At 42.4% G+C, this 20,619-nt stretch overlaps 1 protein-coding gene and 1 long non-coding RNA gene across 6 annotated transcripts in view; one reads left to right on the plus strand and one right to left on the minus strand.

Moving 5' to 3' along the window:
- The window catches only part of AKR1D1 (aldo-keto reductase family 1 member D1), a 34,391-nt gene extending 21,793 nt beyond the window's left edge, over positions 1-12,598 (plus strand). The window contains exons 4-9 of one of the 2 annotated variants that reach the window (XM_064420821.1): positions 3,463-3,540; positions 5,871-5,993; positions 7,713-7,822; positions 8,301-8,466; positions 9,233-9,315; positions 12,437-12,598. In XM_064420821.1, coding sequence (XP_064276891.1) covers positions 3,463-3,540; positions 5,871-5,993; positions 7,713-7,822; positions 8,301-8,466; positions 9,233-9,315; positions 12,437-12,479 — 603 coding nt within the window. In that variant the 3' untranslated portion in view covers positions 12,480-12,598. The remainder of the gene's footprint in view (positions 1-3,462; positions 3,541-5,870; positions 5,994-7,712; positions 7,823-8,300; positions 8,467-9,232; positions 9,316-12,436) is intronic. The other variant, XM_064420822.1, reaches the window with a different exon arrangement.
- The window catches only part of LOC135300867 (uncharacterized), a 159,613-nt gene that overhangs the window by 113,884 nt on the left and 25,110 nt on the right, over positions 1-20,619 (minus strand). The window lies entirely within an intron of this gene.

Raw genomic sequence — 20,619 nt, forward strand, 5'->3', positions numbered from 1 at the left:
TACCAGAACTGCAAATTACCAGAACTCTCAGATAGGAAGCAATTTACCAACGAGGCTATCAGATTATACTTGCAGCCCTTTTTTTCCCCCTGAGGAGGCCATATCCTATTAAGACCTATATAGAAGTAACCAGACTCTGATATTAAAATTTTATTTATACAGTCACACGTATGGAATCCTTTTGGGTACATTTCTGAAAATTTCCCACCACTAGCAATTTCCTGTTTCCCTTTTCTTGTGTTTGTATTCTTTAGTAGTTCATTCTCCCACATAGTGAAGGTCATTGTCTCACAATATAAAGATATAGACAGCTGGCTTTAAAGTAATGTACATCTGACTCCCTGAGGCTTGTATCAACAATCTTGAGTAGTTAAAGGAGTAGCAGACCTAGAGATTCATTTATGTTTCTCATGAGAGGAGAGAAAAAAATAAGTCATTTTCTTCCTGAAAAATATACACTGTTCTATGTCAGATACAAAATGAAAAAACCTCATTATTTTGCAGTTGTGACAGGTTTCCTTTCTTTGCTCTCTCTCTCACAAATACACCCATCCTGCCTGTGATGCTTGCCTTTGATGAGGAGCATGCAGGTGTAACTCTAAGAAACTCCTACTCACCCCTAGCCTGCAAGCATTGGTGCTTTCCTCCCCAAAAGTCTAGCAAAAGCAGTCTCTGGTTGGAAGCAGTGATGTACTTAAGACAGAACTTACAGTACCACCTTGAAAACAGTAAGAAACATGCCCCTGCAGAGCCCAGCCAGCAATTTGTCACAGCGCTTTCAGGCAGAGCAAGAGGACTATGGTTTCAGAGAGCACCACTCAGCAAAGCCTCTCTGCTTTTCAACAGCTCAAGAATAGCCACCATGTGGGGAGCAATTATTAGCTGACCTACCAACATTAGCCTATACCTCCCTGTATTTTTTCCCCACATAGACTCCCCATTCAGGACTTTGGTCCTTCCTGCCTTTAGCCCCCAGCAGTGTTGTTCAGCCCCTCCACCCTAGCAAGAGAATAACCAGCAGAAACAGGTCTCCTCCAGGCCACCATGTGCCCTCCCTCTGCCTGGGGAGCTCATACCCTACAGGTATTTTAGGTGTGAAAAACCAGCAGATTTTTGGGGGATTCTTCTCAGACGACTGAGTCATCAGTAAGCATCAACTGGTGCACTAAATGGTCTGCAAATCTGTCCCAAACTAAGGATTCTGTCATCTGATAGGAAAGCAGGTACTTTAGTGTTACACTGAACAAGTCTTATCTAAGTATCTTGTAATTTTAAAAGAATAACTTAAAACAGACCATTGGCATCACTATTTGACTTCCCGTTGCCTTTCTGTTTATAGGACAGGCATTCACAGGTTATAAAAATTGCTTTCTTGAGAAAGCCTACTTGTCAAAGACCATTTTATGAAAGCAAGGGGATGTGCAGAATTGTCTTCCTGCATGTGTGTTGGTGAGAAAATTATAATGGGAGCAGGACTTTTCCTCTCAGTGGTTAAGAGTCGCTGAGTTTTAAACTAGCAAGTAAGGTGTCTGGTATCTTTTGGAGTGCCTCCAGACTTCAGACATGACATGATAAGCTGTGATCCCACATAATGGCAGTGACTGTACGGTGTTGCCACACTAATTTCAGTGCTCATGCAGCAGCATGAAGCATACCATTCATCCAGTGTAAAACACAAAGCTATCTCCAAGAGAACTGCAAGAGAAGACATCAGCATTTCTAGGATGACTGGTGCAGGTTCATATTTTAGCTCTGGGTTCATGAGAACCCAGAGCTAAAATATGTGACCAACTTCTGAAAGACCTTGTCACCACCCTGTCACCATCAAAACATTGCCTTTCTCTCAGCACTTTATTCATCTGCAGGCAGTTCTTCCATTCAGAAATTTCCTTTTATATAAAGATAGCTTGGTAGAGAAAGTTTTGCCTGGAAACTATTGAGCAGAGACAATTGCACTTCAACACCTTGCAGAATTCTCTGCAGGTAGGAGATTTGATCACATAGAAATCCACAGTAGTTCACACCACATCCCAGTCAAGCACCATTCATCCTGACTTGGTTCATTTTTAAAACACAAATGATAGAGGAAAATATAGGAAAATAGGAGGATAGTAAATTAGCTGATATAATTGCTGCCTATTGACAACTATAAAAAAATTTTTGAATAGAAGTGAATGAATTAGAAGTGGGGCAGAGTAAAAAGGTCCTGAATTCAGACTCATTTACTAAAATTAAATAGGTCCAACTATTTAATGCGTTGAACTTGAAGTCCTTGGAAAGTGTGCTGGGGTATCATGGGATGAATGATTTGTTCCAAAATACCATGGGGTGGTTTTGCAAATAAAGCTTTTCCACCTCATATTATGATGGCAAACACTTTGCCTTCTAATAGAAAAAAATGTACCAAACAGCCACCTACCTCCTTTTTCCAGCAAGACAGAGCAACAAAAGCAACAAGTAGTCTTTGTGGAATTCTCTGAGGAAAATCAGTACATTTGGAGGAGAGAGGCTTATGCCTGTAACTGAGACCTTGGCCCTCTGAAATCTGAGGCTGTGTTTTCCTTAGGCTCACTTTTCCCATTAAATGCCTTGGATTTGAACTCGACTGAATTGGGAGGTGATAGTTACTGATCATATTAGTCACAGCTGCATGTTCCCAAGGAGTTACCATGTCAACATCTTGTACCCAGGCCTTTGAAATGTAGCGGTTTGAAGTCAGATCAAATGCCAAACATCAGTGAAGGGTTTTTGTAAAAAAAAAAGAAAAATCAAATTGCAGCAAAACACAAAAGTGAAATTGTGATCACATACCAGGGAGGGAGGTGTTAATGCATTGCCTGCAACAGCAGTGAAATAACCAGCAAATAAGAGAAAGCTGTGCTTGTGAGACAGCAGTTCATAAATCATCTCTGAAGCCTACAGAGTACAGAGATTGGAGGAAACAGTGTCCAAAGAAAGGTGGATAATGCACTTAAGAGGTTAGCTATGCCAATAGCCTATTACTGACAGTAGGTCCTGGATCCCTCCGGCTGTTGGGAAGAGTACCAGCTCAGTCCAGTTCCCAAGCACCTACGACACAAGCAGGAGGCAAGGGAAGGGCCAAAACAAAGAGGAAAGAAGTAGAAGAGAATACAGGCTGGTACTCTAACCCAGCCTTTTGGAAGGAGATGAGTCTTTTGGATGCCACAACATAAAGGTCAAAAGTTTACTGAAAAACAAGGCCATCCAGGAACTCCTGAGTGTACTCTCATGTGACAGTTCAGGAGTGTGTCCAAGGATGATATAGCAGACGAGGATGTGGTAAGCCCAGCATGAATGACCTGCTGAACTTAGGGTGTTTCAGAAAACTACTCCATTTTTTTTTGTTGTTTACTAGTAGAAACAGAGTCTATGAAAAAAAAAATTACTCTAAGGACTGAAAATCCTTCCTTTAAAGCACAGCAGTATGGTATTACTTTTCAGCCTGGAGATGCACTCTACCCAAAAGATGAAAATGGAAAATTTATCTACCATGAGACAGACTTATGTGCCACTTGGGAGGTAAGCAAGCACAATACCCATCCATATATCCTTTAAACACATACATACTCATTCTCATTTTCACTTGTGGTTTTCATAAACATAACTGAAGCAAATTGCCAGGGCAAATGGATTGAATTCTACTAGATCCATGGATAAAATTTACTTCTATCCTTAAGCATTCTTTAACCATGTTGGGTTTTTTTTTGCTGTAATTTAATTATTTTTATAACAAAACACTGTCGAAACATCAGACATCCACATTCCCTCTTTAAGAGAGTGTACTCTATATTCACTACTTGAAGCTTTTATCATTAGGTTTTTACCAATCCTTCCCCTTTATCAGATCTGCACAGAAAGAGAAAGTTGGAGCCCTCAGAAGGGACTGGGTCATCTCAAAAAAAATAAAATCTTTTCACTTGCAGGAAAAAACAGATTTTGCCTTAAGCTCACAATAAAAAACCCCAAACAATCAACAAAAAAAAAACCTATTAAAAACAAAAGAGAACCAACACCTCCCCACTCAACCTGCCCCCCCCCCCCCCCCCCCAAAACCAAAGCCCAAGATCTTGCCATCACTTGCCACTAGAACAAGTTCACTCACTTCTAAATTTACTTATCAGATGGGAGCACAAGATTTTTCTGGTAAGAAAACTTGGAGGGAAGTAGCATTTGCCTGAAAGATTGCACCCTAGATTTGTTTGTGATGTGCTCTAGCCCTTTAGGCAGATGTCTCACTAAGCCTAGTGTCACTTGGCTTCAGGATCTTCAGTGAGGAAGAAAGTGAGTCTAGCAATCTCCTCTTTCTGCCTCTCAAAGCCATGGACACCTCTTTAGTTCATGGCCAGAGCTGCTCAGCTCTCCCTCCACACCCCGCCTAATGAAATAGCATCACTAATTACATCCAGTTCACACCAAGAGAGATAAGAGGTGCTACTACATGCTCTACTTCAGCTTGCACTGTCCAGATCTGGATAGTCATGTCCCAGTTTAGCTCTACTCGAGGTACAGCAGATAAAGATGAAGAATGGTGAAAATCTGAGTGAAATTTTGAAGGGGGAGACAGCCCAGAGGGGGTCTGAACTTTCCCTTGGCAGATGAGCCATCCAGGCTGGGTCTCAGAGGGAAGGGGGACTTCCACGTTAGCTGTTTATGTTACATTCAAATTTGGCTGATGTAGTTCATTCCCCTCTTTTCACAGAATGGTTGCTCAGATCTTAAAAGCAATAGCTCACCCAGCACTGCTATATTTTTATCTTTCAGCTGGTGTTTAATGTAAAGGTTATTCTATAGCAGGCCACTCTCTTCAGCTAATAAGCCAAGAGAAAAGTAGGTGGTGGGGAGCACCTGCAAATAGCAGCTTTAATCTGAATCAAAATAGCTCAACTCAATCCAGATATTTTCACTCTCTCAGTGAAATTAAGCTAGCTGGTAAAAATTAATTCAGATGACTGTATTTGCTGACTTGTCACTGAGTGATAAAAGGCATATGAGGTCAACTAGAGGTCACCAAACACAGTTCCTCTTACCTCCCTGTTTTCAGCTCCTGTAAGACAGAAAGAATAACAAAACCTGGAAAGGCTCCTTGGTGGGGTCTGCTCTGCCTCAAACAGTCACTGAATTATTTGTGTGCAGAGTTTAGGGCAGAAAAGGGGAACACCATAGGAAAGGACCCCCTTTCACCTTAACAACCCAGCAGATGAAGCAAACGAAGACCAGGGAATATATTCATGTCCAGTATTCACAAGAGTTTCCCAGCTACTAGGATTTGTCTAAAGTGCAAAATATCTAGAATGCCTCTCTCCCATCCACATTTTTTTTCTGCTTGATATTGTGCTGAACTTTTCTGTGCAGGTTTGTGATGTGCCTTGTCAGATATTTAGGGGATTTCACTGAATAAAGACTTCATATGAAAAACTGTCTTACAATCAAAAGGACTGAATTGACTTATCAGGAAAGCAATTTGTTTTGTTCACTTTGCCTTCTCCAGCTTTGAGGCACTGCTAAAGCAGCATAAAGTAAGCAAAACTCTCTAAAAGCAGTTACCTGGCACTTAAGTATCCATACCTCAGGTTAAATCTTTCTGCTCTCCAGACAATTTCTACCCTCACAGGAGGTAAAAAAAAACATTAGGGCTTGGTCTGGAAAGCAGGTTGACACAGGAATAGAGTTTGGTTTGTCTGGACAACACCAGCCCTCATGCTAATCGAGCTTTTTGTTCTGCTGCAGCAAAAGGTCTCAATAATCCTATCTTCCACCTCTCTCTAAAATGCCTGCTCCAAGAAATCAAGCCAACATGTGGGACTCCTCTTGTCTTTGTGGGACTCCTCTTGTCTTTGCTTTCTTTGCAGGCTTTGGAGGCATGTAAAGATGCTGGCTTGGCAAAGTCTATTGGAGTATCCAATTTCAACCGCAGGCAACTGGAGATGATCATGAACAAGCCAGGACTTAAGTACAAACCTGTCAGCAACCAGGTATGACGGCAAGCCAAGGGCAGTGCCTGCCACGGTGCCACTGCCCTTTGGGGAATGCAAACACACAGCCTAAGCCACCACATACAGAAAGGTGATGTGTACTTTGCCACAGATGCTGCTCTCCATGCTTACATTTCTAGCTTGAAAACATTACTCCTCCTATCTAGGCTAAAGATCAATATTTGAAGGCTCTGGAGCAATTGCTTTGCTCAGTTTCTGCTCCAGTACTATAAAACCTGTGCCTCTGTGCCAAAGCTCCACAACAAGACTGAATGCTGAGTCAAAGTAGACCTTAGATTCCTACCATGTACCTTAATTCAAGTCCAAAAATTCCCAAGAAAGCCATTCAGAGCCAAACAGTGCTCAATGAAGCCATGTCTACCTCAGTTAACACCAGCACAACCCTACAGATCCTGAGTCACTCCAGGCTTCCAAAGGGTAAAAGCCATTAGAAGCAACTCCTGAATTTCCTGTACTTGCTCTTTTGTACTTTTCCTATAAAGATATTTGTAAGAGATAGAGAAAATGTGCAATTAAAGGAGACCCTGTTACGTGACTGGCCCAAGTGGAACAATCTCGTGAGGATGACAGGCACATCCGAGTTAAATTACAGCAGCGGGGCTCTGAGAAGGTGACAAGTGGCAGCAACCCATCTGAGTGCCCAGTACCTTTGGCTCTGGCATTTGGCAGGTCTCCGCATTTCCTATAAATCTCTAGGAAGCCCTTCTGACTTGCCTGGCACAAATATCCACATTAGCAGTAATAGAGATGAGGCCAGGGACCAACTGGGACCAACTTCCCACTCCCAGCGCATGGCCTGGAGGGCTGAAATGGCCATGAGGCAGGGCAAGAAGGCTGGCCACAGCTTTCATTTCTGTATTTGGCCTGGAGGGAAAGGCTGCCTGTGAGAATAGGAAATTCCAGCACCTTTCCCTGGTATTAACGTGCCCAGCGGGTGCAAAATGCAATTGCTGTTTCTGGCGTGCCCCTAAGATTGCACTGAGCATTGCTGGTGCTTCCTGGGGTTGAGGAAAACCAGGCAAAAGATTAAGCTCAGCTTAGGGCAGCTGGCCAGCAAGCATAGAAGTGCCAGATAGCTTCAGACTTGACAGATAGCAACCACTGCAAACAGTGGTTGTTCTGTCACCTTTTAGACATCCATTTCCCAGAGTCTGAGATCACAGCCAGAAAATCCATGCCTGTGAGGGAACAGTGTTTGCAATGTGGGAGGGCAGAGCTCGCAACAAGGTCATAATCTCACCTTTCGAATAGCCCCCCCCCACTTTTCTAACTAGGACGGTTTATGCCAACACTTCCCTAAAAACAACATCAGATTAGTCATCCTGAATGCAAGAGGCAGAGAAATGAAAAGCTGACCCACAAGATGGGTTTCCTTCTCAGCCTCCTTTTCTAGCGAGGTTGCCTCACCTCCATAATCCCCACTTATTGTCACCTTTCCACTGCAGACCAATAAACGTTCCCTGCAGTCAAATTATGGTTGCAGATGTTAATCTGCTGTCCATCAAAAAAAAAAAAATCAATCACCCAGCAATGTACAATTAGAATAGTAATCACAGATGGTGTTTCCCTATTCCCTAATTTACATCTATCCTTTCCTGAAAGCATCACCTGGTCAGTAGCTCTCACAAATATTGGGATATCTTCTGCTTCTGTGTCTGGTCCTGTTGATTAGTCATTCTTTCTGTGCTACTCTTGCAGGTAGAATGCCATCCCTATTTCACCCAACCCAAACTCCTCGAATTTTGCAGACAACATGACATCATTATTGTTGGGTACAGCCCATTGGGAACATCAAGAGACGAATCATGGTAAGTCCCCATCTTACTTTCAAATAGAGGGACAATATCCAGAGAAACATAGTTCTCCACTGCTGGGCCTCCATGCAAAATACCTCTGCTCCATTTTTTAAATTGGTTTTGAACCTCAATGTCTAAATATTACTGTTGTGAATGTAAACTTTCAACACTCCTGCTGCATGCTGTCATCAAAGACAGCAGGTGTCTACACAGGAGGTTGCCTTAGGTCTCCTCTAACAGAAGGCAAGTGTTTGGAACAGGGAAGGTATGAGGATTAGGTGACAAAGGAGAAACGAAGTCAACGTTAGGACATCACACAGGGAGTTGCCTTTGACAACATCCCAACCTAAGAGCCAAAGCTTTTATCCTGTATTTCACCCTACTTGTCAAAAGGTGCAGTGTTCTGTCCCCAAACAAGTAGATGCCCCTATGTTTTGACATTAAAGATTAGGAGGCTTTATGGTTTTTTTTCTTCCCACTTTTTTTCCAGGGTAAATGTGTCCTCCCCTCCCTTACTGAAGGATCCTGTGCTGAATGCCATTGGCAAGAAGTACAACAAGACTGCGGCACAGATTGCTTTGCGTTTCAACGTCCAGCGAGGGGTGGTGGTGATCCCAAAAAGTTTCAATCCACAACGCATCAGAGAGAATTTCCAGGTAAATTCATACCCCAGTAGTACATGGACAAATCCACTTACATTGGCTTAGCCCCTATAGAAGTTAATTTCCCCATTTGTTCTGTAGACATTTGTAAAGCTTGACCAATGGTAAACTTTGCGACATTTGATGCTTCTTGTCCCTACCAGTAAATGGTAACAAGGGATGACAATAATAGAGCAGTGCATAGAGGAAATGTTGGTGTCTCTGGAGCAGCTAAAGCTCCAGCTGGTGGTGTGTCCCTGAGCAGCAGCTGCTGCAGTGAGCAGGACAAGCGAGATGAGGTGACTCAGTAGGTCAGCAGCCCAAGGCTGCAGGAGCTCAGGAAGGACTGGTTGTTCTGCCCTGTCTTCTGGTATGGGACAGCTCTGCTAGGGAAGGGTTGCTGCACACAAGTGTGACAGAAAGGTTCACAACCATGCCACCAGAAAACATTTGGTTTGGCTACCACCCAAAAATAAGATTATTTTGTTCTTGCATCCCTTGCAGCACTCAGTACTCATGCTGCTCCTTACTTTCCCTGGAAACACATTGCTTTAAAAGCTGGTGTCTCAGTATTGCCAGACTACCTTCCACTTCTTGAAAAAAAGGTGTAGGCAATGTGACTGAGCTTATTCATGTCCTCAAGACTCCTGCAAATGCAAGTAAGCATGGGTTTGTGGGAGAGATACAGGGAAAAGGAGGGATTGTATTTCTGGAATCTGGAACATATGAAGGTTGGTTATGACAAGAAATGCTAACGCGTGCCTAACATCTCTTCCATTAGATCTTTGACTTCTCCCTCACTGAGCAAGAGATGAAAGAAATTGAAGCTCTGAACAAAAATGTTCGTTATGTGGAACTGTTAATGTAAGTACAGGAGAAACCCTAGATCCTCATAGGGTATTCCTGTTCTTTCAGAGAATAACAAAAAAAAAAAATTCCTTTTTAATATTAACTTTTGCATAAACAACCCTATTCTAAGGTAAGGCTTGAATATGAGAGACTTTTAATGGAGCCTGAATATGCTCCCAGACTCATTACAAAAATAACTGTACAATATTTGCCTGTAGCTCAGGTTCTCAAAGCCCACCTAGTAGAAAGTGAGTGTATCTTCCTATTCCATCTCTCCTCCATTGCCTTAAACTCCTTCTGCTATGTGGCGAATGGTGGTCTCCCAATATAGTTTTGCTTCACCTGAAAGCTCAGACGTAGCCAACAACCCCTCTCTTCCAGACAATGAAGCTGTTTGTTTATCCTTCAGCTCAAAAGCATCTACAGCTTATGGCCAAACTTTGTTTTCCCCTTTTCAGGGCACTCAATAAGTAGCCAAATGCTAGAGATTAATTTCCACGCATTTCTCTTTTTACCTTAGATTATCTGTGTCCTGCTAAATTGTAGCATGAAATGAAAAGCATTGATAACAGCATCAATAGCACTCTAAAATGTTGACCATTGCTCAAAAGATAGAGGGAAATATTGCAAAGAAACAAACAAACCACTTACTGTGCTGCATAAATATGATCAAAAATATGCACTAAGTTAAGAGCATCATAATGGAGTTCATTTTTCACATTTAAGTTCAGCCAGGTGCTCTGAAGATTTAGTTTCTTAAAACTTAAAATAGCCTTCCATCAATTAGCAGTACTTAGTTCCAGAAGGCTTCTCGCAAATGGCCTAGGAGATTCTTAAGTGTGATTTGGTATCTGACACAGTTTGGTTTTATACAGCAAAACTGAGTTATAGCATTATTTAAATTTTGACGATTATATACATGAAATGTAACCTTGGTGCAAATTCAAGAGCCTTTCCCAGAAGCAAAGTCAAAGGTTGCAAATGCCCACAGGGGAAGAACTTTCTAAGCCACCAATCTAAAAAACTAATACGTTAAATGCTTTGCTTTGTTAGACTGATTTTGGTCGTAGGAGGCCACCAAGGATATATGGAAAACAGGATGCATAGCAGGGGGACTGGCAGCTCTAGTTTTCACAAGAGTTCCGTGTTTGGGGAAAAATGTTTAAGGACAATCTGATCTCAGCTATGGAAAAAGACTTATTGGAAAAGTGATGTTGCCACGTAAGGAGCAGATTTATAGATTTATATATATATAGATATATATGCCTACTCTGCGTTACCACACTGAAGTGTCTGGAATTGACACTGCATCAGACAAATTACCAGCCTAAATACATTTCTTATTTCATCCAGCAATCTGTATCTGAAAAAGTCAAACTACGATACAGAAAGACTTTTGGTTAGTCAACTTCGTGCAAAACCTTTGACTGCTGTGATACACATGCCAGCAGAAATGGAAAAATCCAGCTTTTCTCTGGTTCTTCCTCTTATCAGCTACCATAAGGGTACTGTGCGCAAACCTGTTGTTCCGATGGTATGAGTAAGCCCATGCAAACAGGATAATGCAATCAGTGGATTGAATTAGCAAGTTAAGCATCTAAGAAGAAAATGGAAGTTTTTTAAAAACATGAGTATTTCAGGAAATCTTAATCTGAAGTTGTTTCTTCTCCTCTTGGAGAAATCTGGAAGCATTGTGCAGGGCAAGTTTTACATTAATGTATCTGCTTGCTTTATCTTATGCTCCCATTCTCTGCTATGGATGTTTTTCCTCACCAGTTATGCCAAGCTGTACTGACTTCTCCAAGTGAATCATTTTCACTCAAAGGACTCAGACTTTTGAATATGTGAGATCTGATTAGCAAGCATGCTCAATAGATGAAAAGTAAAGATAATGACACTGGCAACTCAGACATCATTAAATTATACTGAAGTCAAACAAGCCAAAGTGTTGTGGCTTGTTTTGTTTTTTGGGATTTTTTTTCAACCAACTCAATCTGTTAATGTGTAAACACTTGATCTTGGCTGAATATAGGAATGAAATGTTTTGACACAACCAATTCAAAATGTTTGATGCCTTCCAGTTAGTTACCTTCAATATTGTGAAATGTGTCCTTCCCAGACTGCAACGATTCACAGCTGGATAAATGCCAGTATTTGTTGTGCTGTGCTGTAAGGCAAGGCAGCCAGCTGCCATGGTGCACCTGAGAATGCTCTTCAGAAATTTTTCATTTAGCTAATGGAAAGTGTTTGTCAAGCCAGGGCTTGTGATTTAGCATCAGCTTCTCAAACAAACAAGAAAACCCACAACAAAAACAGCTACCTCTCTCTCAAGTCTGCCAATAATGGGAAACACAGTGTTATTTTTTTTCACCTGAAGTTGACCCTGGGAATTTTTTTCTTGCCTTTTATAATGATCCTGGATTGTGCATCTTCCTTGAGCGTGCAGTTTCTAAAACAAAGTCTGAAATGTCTCTTTGTTAGGATTCTCCCATGACCATCCCCTTCTCCCCTGAACAGGGTCATCCTAAAACTTATTTGTAAATTCTCTGCCACAGTAGATACGGGCAGAATATCTGCATGTAGGCTGAGCTAGAGGACATAGTTTAGGTATACCAGCTGCTTGGGGAAAGCACCACCCCAGACCCAGATCTGTTCAGGCCAGCTCTAAGGGCATAAGACAAAGTAGAACAGTCTGGTGTCTCTACCACTTCTTCACACATAGCCCTTATTTCTAGGCATCTTTCTAGACATCTTAACAAAGTCTTCCCCTTCCACAGTACAGCACACATGGTGAAGCCATCCCCCTTTCCTAAAACACTTCTACTCACCTGAGTCAAATAGTGAGAATAGTTGACATCCAGAGTCCTGTTAATTTTCCCCATCTCTCCTTAAGACATGCAGTCTGTAGGCCTGAAAAATGGTCCTTCACCATCCTCTCCTAAAATACACAGGCTTGCTTCCAGCTCTGCAGGGGCAGTTATTCAGAGCAGAACAGCTTCTGGATAAGTAGGAGAGCCTTCCATGAAGGCCACATATATATTGCATTGAAGAGGTTTGCTGGGCACAGGTTGATTGCAGTGATTTGATATCTTGCTTCACCCAAGGAGCTCACTTGTCCAATCTGACCTTTCCACAGGTGGCGTGACCATCCAGAGTACCCCTTCAATGATGAATACTGAAAAAGAAGTGGCTCTGAACAGCCAGACAATGCTGTTAGGTTTTGCTGAGAGACACTCAACATTTGGTGCTTTGTCTTCATGTATGGCTGTTCAAATCAGCATTAAAAACATGAAATTTATTTCTTTTCGTCTTCTCAGTTGCTTCTTGTTATTTGTGACCAAATCTATTTAATTAATTGAATTTCTGGTTTTGGCATATGAGGCTTTAATGCTGAACACTGAATGTTCAAGACTGACCGCTGATAAAACTGAAGATTTCTCCTAAAAACAAACTCGCTAGTTCAAGCCAAATCAGTTTCACTTAATGGAATATTCTTCACTTAATCTGAAATAAAACCTTCCACTTCAGTAGGTGTAAGGCAGAATGGGCAAAGTTTGAAGAGGACACAGAGGAGTCACGTGGTCCAAACCAGTACCATTTTCTTTTACAGCACAAGTAAGAGAAAGTCAAGAGTGGTGAACTAACTGAATCTGACATATGCACATATTTTTGCTGATATGGACTAGGTATCTGCACTGCTTCATGCAATGAAGCCAGTTTAACTCTGACCAGAGTGTTCTGCAGCTGCACATGTGAGCTTTATTCCATAGGTACATCCCAGCTGGCTCCACGTGGAACTAGTCCAAGCCCTAAAGCACTACAAGCACATTCATACTCCCCCGCACACACTCCCCTCAGCTGAGGACCTCAGTAAAACTCAAGAGAGTGTATGACACTTGTATTACATTGTACTTGTTATTCAAGGGTGGCATTAACTAGCATTGCATACACAACCTGCAGCTACAACTAGGGAGGTCCTCATCTCATGATATTAAAAATCCCTTAAACTTCTTTCATGCTCAACTAATTGATATTAACCCAAGAAAATTTCTGTTCACTTAAAAATTCTTATAACATGAAGGCAGAAGAATGTACACCAGGGTAAGGAAGACCGACTCCTTCAGCATGAACTTCTTTTTCAGACCACTTTTTTACAGCCTATAGTGCATCTGCCCATACCCACACCTGCAGAAGGCTGCTTTGCCTCCCTCCTGAGCCCAAGAATCCCAGTTTCCTGCCACTGAAGGAGTACACTGGAGAGGTATCAGAGACAAAACTAAACCATACACTCAGAGAGAGAGAGAGTACTTCATGTACTAGAATGTACATACATTGGAAAACATAAGCTTCAGTCTATAGCATCTGCTTTTATTTATTACCATTGCTATTTATTATCCCTGGAGTGGCTGGAGCAGGAAAATGCCAGAGTGTACAGTTCACGGAAACTCTTCTGTATGGTCATGGTGTGCTCCTCAGAGCTGGGACAAAGAGGGACAAGGATGACCACTTCACAGGAGCAGCAGGGAAGGCTCCCAACAGGGTCAAGTGCAAATGCATCCTTGGATGAGCTCAGTGGGCACCACGGGAGAAGTCAGGCCCCTTCAGCAGGGGTGGCCCTCACATAGCATTTATAAATCCATTCATAAATCTATGCCAACAAAGAATTTTACTTCCTGGCAGTTACCCAAGAGAAATTCCCATTTTATTCTATTACCCACTTAGACCAGAGGGGGATATAAAAAACAAAAAACAAAAGTGGGGCAGATGTATCTTCTTTATCCTCAGATATATTAGAAACCTCCTAGTGTACATCTAAGGACAATCCCAAGGTCAGATGGAACTCTGCACCCAGTGTGTTCAGAACCACTGTCATAAGTCCTGCTTTGCCCCTTTGCAAACAGCTGAGGTACTGGTCAAAAAACTGAATAAAATCCAAGTCTAAATTCAAGTGCCAGAGAGGAGGAGTTACCACCATACCCAACATGTTATTCCAGTTGCTTCATAAGTACAAGCCCTAAATAGAGCTCACAAGGCTCAACTGCTTAACAGTAGCACCGTACAAATTTTTGCACTGTAACTTGACCAGGTGCCATTCTCCAATCACAGCCAACATTCAGTCCAGGTTTGGCAAAGCTCTTGTTATCTACAACTGCAAATGTCAACTAGTGCTTAGCTTAAGTGCTCACACCAGCCCCTTTTGCAGCTCACTACTCTTTCCAGGCATCCTCCTCCCTTAAGTCAGGCAGCACTGGAGATTCTAATAAAGCAGGTGACCTTGTACATATGAGTAAGGAAGACAATACACTGAAACCTCTCTAACAGGGAATACCATAGAATCAAATATTCAACCTATACTGATTAAATAACACAGGACAGATTGTGAGAGTTCCTCCTGCCCAAGTCATGCCATCAAATTCCTCCCCCCTCTAATTTTAATAGAATCCTCCTCCTCCTCCTCCTTTGCATTGCCTCATTTGTATCTGATGAAAAAAGATTCAGCCTCTTCCCAGGGGCAAATGCTCCCATACTACTTGCCATCAGTTATGAAACTGCTACTGACATATAGCCTACTTTCCCCCCCAACTCTGCTCAGTTTCAGACCATTGCTCCCCATTGCTCTCCAACTTGCCCTACAAAGAAAAGGTTTAGATGGGGGATATAAACGGGCCTTCAGGTGGGAGCTTGGGAAACCCATTCTACCAGCAGCTGCACAAGAAGAAAGAAAAGCCCAAAGTGCAGCCCCAAGTATGATTTGCTTCCATCTAGCACATTTCAGAGTCATACTGGCCTCACTGCCTGGTGTGAAACACATCACTTGGAATGCTCACATACACCACTGCTCCAACTGGAAGGGTCCAGCACGGACAGAGGGGCCTTCAGCACCTCCTGCCTTGACAGGACTCACACACAACAAGAATAGACCCAATCACGTACTGGAAAATTTACTCACTTTTATAGTAAATAACCTGAATTGTTTGTGACTTTTTGTATAGCTGCAAAGTGAAATCAAAAAGATTTCCAAAAGAATCCATTTGTAGCTTCAGCTATGCACAAGTTACTTTACAGCAAAGAAAACAAATTATGCAGCACTTTAGATTCTTTTAGCAGACTAAGAGCTGGTGTGGTCAGCAGAAACCCAGGTGATGTGCTAACATCCCCAGCAGCATAGCAGTTGCCACAGCTGTTGATCAGAGCCCGGGTTTACCTGGCATTCCCTGCTGTTACACAAGCTCAGGGCAGAGCACAGGGCTTTGGATGCAGCAGCCATGGGCATGTGCACACTCACGTTCAGCAGGTGAAGCAATAGGAAAGCACTGGCACAGGTATCGTGCAATGTGCCTACACCACCCCACCCTGCACTGCACCGGGAGAGGAATTTCTTCCCCCACGGGGAGGAAGAGCTTCCTCTCCCCCAGGACTAAGCATCTGGAATAGGAGTCTGTTTCAAAAAGGACATGCATCCAATTTTCCCTAAAGTTGTGCAAGAGCAATAGGGAAAATAGTAAGAGGCAAAGTGGGATGGACACTGTGTACAGTTTTACAGTCTTACATTAAAGAATGCCCCTTGAATTTATATGACATTTTCATACCACAAAGCTGCCAAGAGACTTTACAAGAGTGTGTAGGAAAGTGCAAGTGGCCATATCAGGCCACAGCCAAAATTAGGATGCAATTTTGGGTAGACAGAAATGGACACAGGGAAAGGAAGAAAGTACCTCCTGAAATTTTCACCCATTGCCTGCCAGCAAGGCCTGTGTGCAACAATGAGATCTCTTCTCCAGGTCAAAGTGGAGAGATAACTGAGGGGAGATAGTGAGTTTTGCAAACAGTCAGAGAGGATAGGTGACCACAAAAGGCAATGCCTTTGGCTGCACGCAGCAGGGTCCTCATTTAATGATGCTTCTTCATTTCATTCTTTTCTGGAATCCAGCAAAGCCCAAAAGCTGCTCACCTCCAGGCTGGCAGAATATTTAACCATTACCACTTTCTAGGGAAGTGCAGGGTATTCAACAGCAGAGAGGGTGGTACATTCCTTAACTAATTAAGATCATCTTGTAACTAGAATCAGAGTTGATTTGTCAATTTGGTGCATGAATTGTTTAAGTGTGGAAGCAAAGCCAGTGTTACAGGGACTCTTAAAGGAAAAGAAATCACATGCCTGGGATGTGCAAGACATTTCTCAAATCTCCACAGCAAGCAGTGAGGACAAACTCAGGTCCCTTGTGTAGAGCAAGTCAAATCTGAAGATTTAAGATGAGATGACAACCTTTCTACTGTGAGTAAAACCAGTGTCTGTTGCTATCTGCCAGACCAAAAGACTTGGAAATAAATCAGTTTCATATTTGCAAGACAATTTCCTTATTTTTGGGGGGGAGAGGAAGAGAGTGATCTGCTGTTCCAAAACATTTTTCCCAGCTCTCAACAAGAAAATTCACATGTCTAGAGGTAAGCACTGGGGTGGAGAAGAAAGTCCATAAGAGAGTGACATGTTAGAATGAGATTCAGCAAACTTGTGACCTAAAATGCAAACGCATTTGCCTTTGGGAGCAGAGTAATCAGCATGTAGTTGGGTACTAGAGCAGTTTTTACGCTAATTGATTCTCAGCAGTGCCATATTTCAGCTCTTCCCAACATCCTACTACCCCGGAGCAAAAACCCTAGCTTATAATAAAGGGCTTTGGGAGTGCAAAAACAAAAAAAACCTTAATTTTCCAATGCCAGACAGACTCCTTGGGGAACCCTAACTCAACATTCATGAGCAATACTCACAACAGGACAACACATTGCAAATAAAATGCAAAGCAGAACCAAATGGAAAAAGAGGACAGAAGGAAGGAGCTGGAAAGGAAGAACAACACATGTATATAAACACTTACACATGAACACCAGGGCACCACTGGAGGAAGCTGCTCAATTTCTGCTCTGTAGACTGCAGAGCTACCTGGGTGAAGGTCTCAGATCAGTCCAAGATCACTGAACACAGCAAAGACAAAATCTTGCATCAGGACAAATGTACACTCAATTAAAGGATAAATGAGAGCTCATGCTGACCCAGAATATGTCTCAGAGAAACCTCTCACATAACAAAAGTCTGTGCTAGGGCAGGGTGCTGAGGACACTGGGTAGGATCCTGCTGACATTGCAGCACATAAAAATCAGGAGTGACTCTGCTGACACAAGGTACAGATGCACAAACCAGAGGCCCCATGCCCTCACTGCAAGGAAACTCATCCCAAGTTCTCTCTTCCGCCAATTAACCGGACCAGGGTTGTTCTCCCAAGCCAGGACAAACCCTTGAGAAAGGTAGCCAAGGGTATTTTGCCTTTGTGACCTCTTCAGAAAACTACTTTGCTCCTCATGCCACTACCTCAGCTTCCACCTACAGGGTGACACTATGTTTGAAATAGGGAGGTTTCCCAGAAAAGTGATCCCACCATCCCACATGGTCAGCAGTGATGGATCCAGACAGTCCAGAACAGCCCAAACCAGCTGTTTGGCAGCATACCTTATAGTCAATCTCTGCTTTTCAACTGTGGTGGGACTGAAGTCCTGCTTTTTTTTTTTTTTTTCTTCCTACAGTATTATAAGGAGATTGCCTTTCCATGTCATTAGCTATATTGATCTGTACTTGAGGCACTTCAAAGAGGAATCTCCAACACTCAGAAAGGTTCTTCGCTGTGGATCAGAAATCCACACCTACATTCAACATGTTATCTCTCTGCTCCCTGTGAAGTACAGTCCTTCCAGAACAGAATGGGAGAAAAAAGCAGAAAAGTTAAGCACTTTTATTTTAGATTTAGGATTTCTACTAGTTTTTTTCTAGTCGTGGCATTTAGAGCACACCAGGAGTCATGAATTTCCTTGGCAATCTATACCTCTCCAGGCCCAAGACCACCAAGTTATTTGTCTCACAGCCCTGTGTTTCCAGAATTGGTCTTTGAGTGTGCAAGAGTTTGAGGCCATAAAAGCAATTTCAGAGGGCACGGTAGGAGGATGGGGAGCATTGTAGTTCCCTTTCCTCAGCACTCAGAACACCGAGAAGTGGCACAGGAAGTCAGGTTCAAATCTTTATGGGGGTTTTAACCAACGTACCTCACCTTATCCAGTTACCAAGCCCTACAGTCTCATGGAAGACATCTGGCTCCATCTATACCGAACTTTTCAACTTTGCATGCCAGTCATCAGGGTAAAAGGGGGAAGTAGCTGAGAAACATCATGTACTTTCTTGGTAAGGAGGGCACTTGCAGTCCAGACCTCACCCTGGTCACTGGTGATGGGAAAACACAGAAGAGGGATCAAAGCTTTCTCCCTTTGTACTATGGCTCATCCCAGTGCTATGCAAGTTGCTCTCTTTGCTGTTTCTTTTGGACACAACACCAGTTATGTCATCAGAGAGGATCCTCTGAGTTGGAAAGGATGATATGAGTATCAATTCCATCACAACATAAGTAAATGTGAATATGAAATTCACTGCATTTCTGGCATTTATTACTACAGTGACAGCAAGCCCTGCAGCATCCCTCAAGCAAACACATGCCCTAGCAGACTGCAGAGATACTACAGAAGCAACTGAATTGATTCGCACCTTTCTCACCCAATAGTTCCAGCACTCCACAGACATCAGTGATTGACCTTCTGTGACTTTCTTTGCCTCCTCCAAATCTTGTTCCTTGACCGTCTTTGCAGCTAAATACATCCATTCTTGTTCTCTCCCCTCCCACAAGTTTCTTTTTGCCACATGTATGAGCAACTAAATCAAACTTGGTTACTGAGTGAGGGTTCCATTCACACACTCTCACTCCCTGCAAAGATTACTTGGATGCTTGCCTTCATTTTTCTGGATTCTTCCTGTTCATTGAGGAAAGAGGCCTTGACATGGCCCACCTCCAGGGAAAGGTTACTCACCTAAGATATTTCCTGGGTCTGGGAAAACCCAGCATTTAAAAACAGTATTGAGTGTGAAGTACATCTTTCCAGTAGCATTTATGATGAAAGTGTGGACACGCTGTGCTAACCATGAGAAATTGCAAACCAAAAATAATTAGGAGAGAGAAAGCACTAGGAAACACATGGAAAATACTGCTTTTTAGCAATTTTGACCCTGTGAAGGTTTATGAATTTTGTGTGGAATAAAGGTCTGACATGCCCCACAGAATTCATTCTCTGGCAGAATCAAGACTGGAAAAGAGTGGTGAGGAAGCAAGCTTATGGTTTATGGAGACTGACCTGTTTAGTGTGGTTTGAAGAGAAACAAATATTCTCCTATTGCAAACCATATAATAAAGGAGCTGCACTACCCTCTACATTTATAGCCTATATCATGGTACAGGAATGAAAATATTCATATATTTGAGGAAATATTAAAAAAAATTGAAGACATCAAAGAGCTTAATATTTTCATATTTTCATTTAAAAATTTTAATGACTTTTTAACCATGCAAGGCCACTTTCTGCAAATCATAGCTACACTTATTAAAGGGTATTGCAGTTTGAAAGTAGTGGCTCCTGTAATGGCCAGTGCACAACACCTCCACATCAGATACAGCCTAGTCACGCGAACAGAGGAACATGATGAGAAGAGAAAAACTTTCCCATTTTGTCCTGCATGCTGCACACAGGATTACATGACTGAGGACTCTGAAGGGATTGTTGTAGTGCTAGGGTCATGTGCTGTTTGGGGTTTAATACTTTCAAGTTGTATTTCATTAAAGCACTTTAAAAAAAAAAAAAGCTAGTGTTCCAAAAGTAAGACCAGAAAACAGAGATATATGGAGATTTTAGCCAAGAGTTTGAGTGTATTTATGATTGCAGGCTCCTACAATTATACACACATACAAGCTGGGAATCCTGTCCTCTACAGAGTCCTGCCACATATTCTTACAAGCAGGTGCTGGGATGAGGCACATCAGGTTCCATAGGCACCCAGAGCACACCAAGATGTACAACGCTTCACTGGCACTAAGGAATCACAGGCTGAGGGCAACCCAGTAGCCAAAACCCAGCAGTGGCACCAGAGACAACCTCCCAGGGAATATCACTACAGTCAAAAGAAATTTAAAAATTCAAACAAAATACTGAAGCCTTTTGCATTATCTTAGCACCAGGTTAATATTGGGCATGGTTTAACCAGTTTGTCTGCGGTAGATTGTTTCACACCCACTTTGCAGTGTAGCTTGATGCTTTCTGTTTGCAGAAAGGTCTTTCACAAACAGACCTGAAGCAACAAGAAGCACTTTCCCCCCTACATTTATCCAGTCTATCTTCAATTCCTCAGAAGTCACTGCAGCCATCTCACAGACCCATCTTCTGATAAAGTAG

The sequence above is a fragment of the Passer domesticus genome, chromosome 5 (genome assembly GCF_036417665.1).
Source record: "Passer domesticus isolate bPasDom1 chromosome 5, bPasDom1.hap1, whole genome shotgun sequence".
Lineage (NCBI taxonomy): Eukaryota > Metazoa > Chordata > Aves > Passeriformes > Passeridae > Passer > Passer domesticus.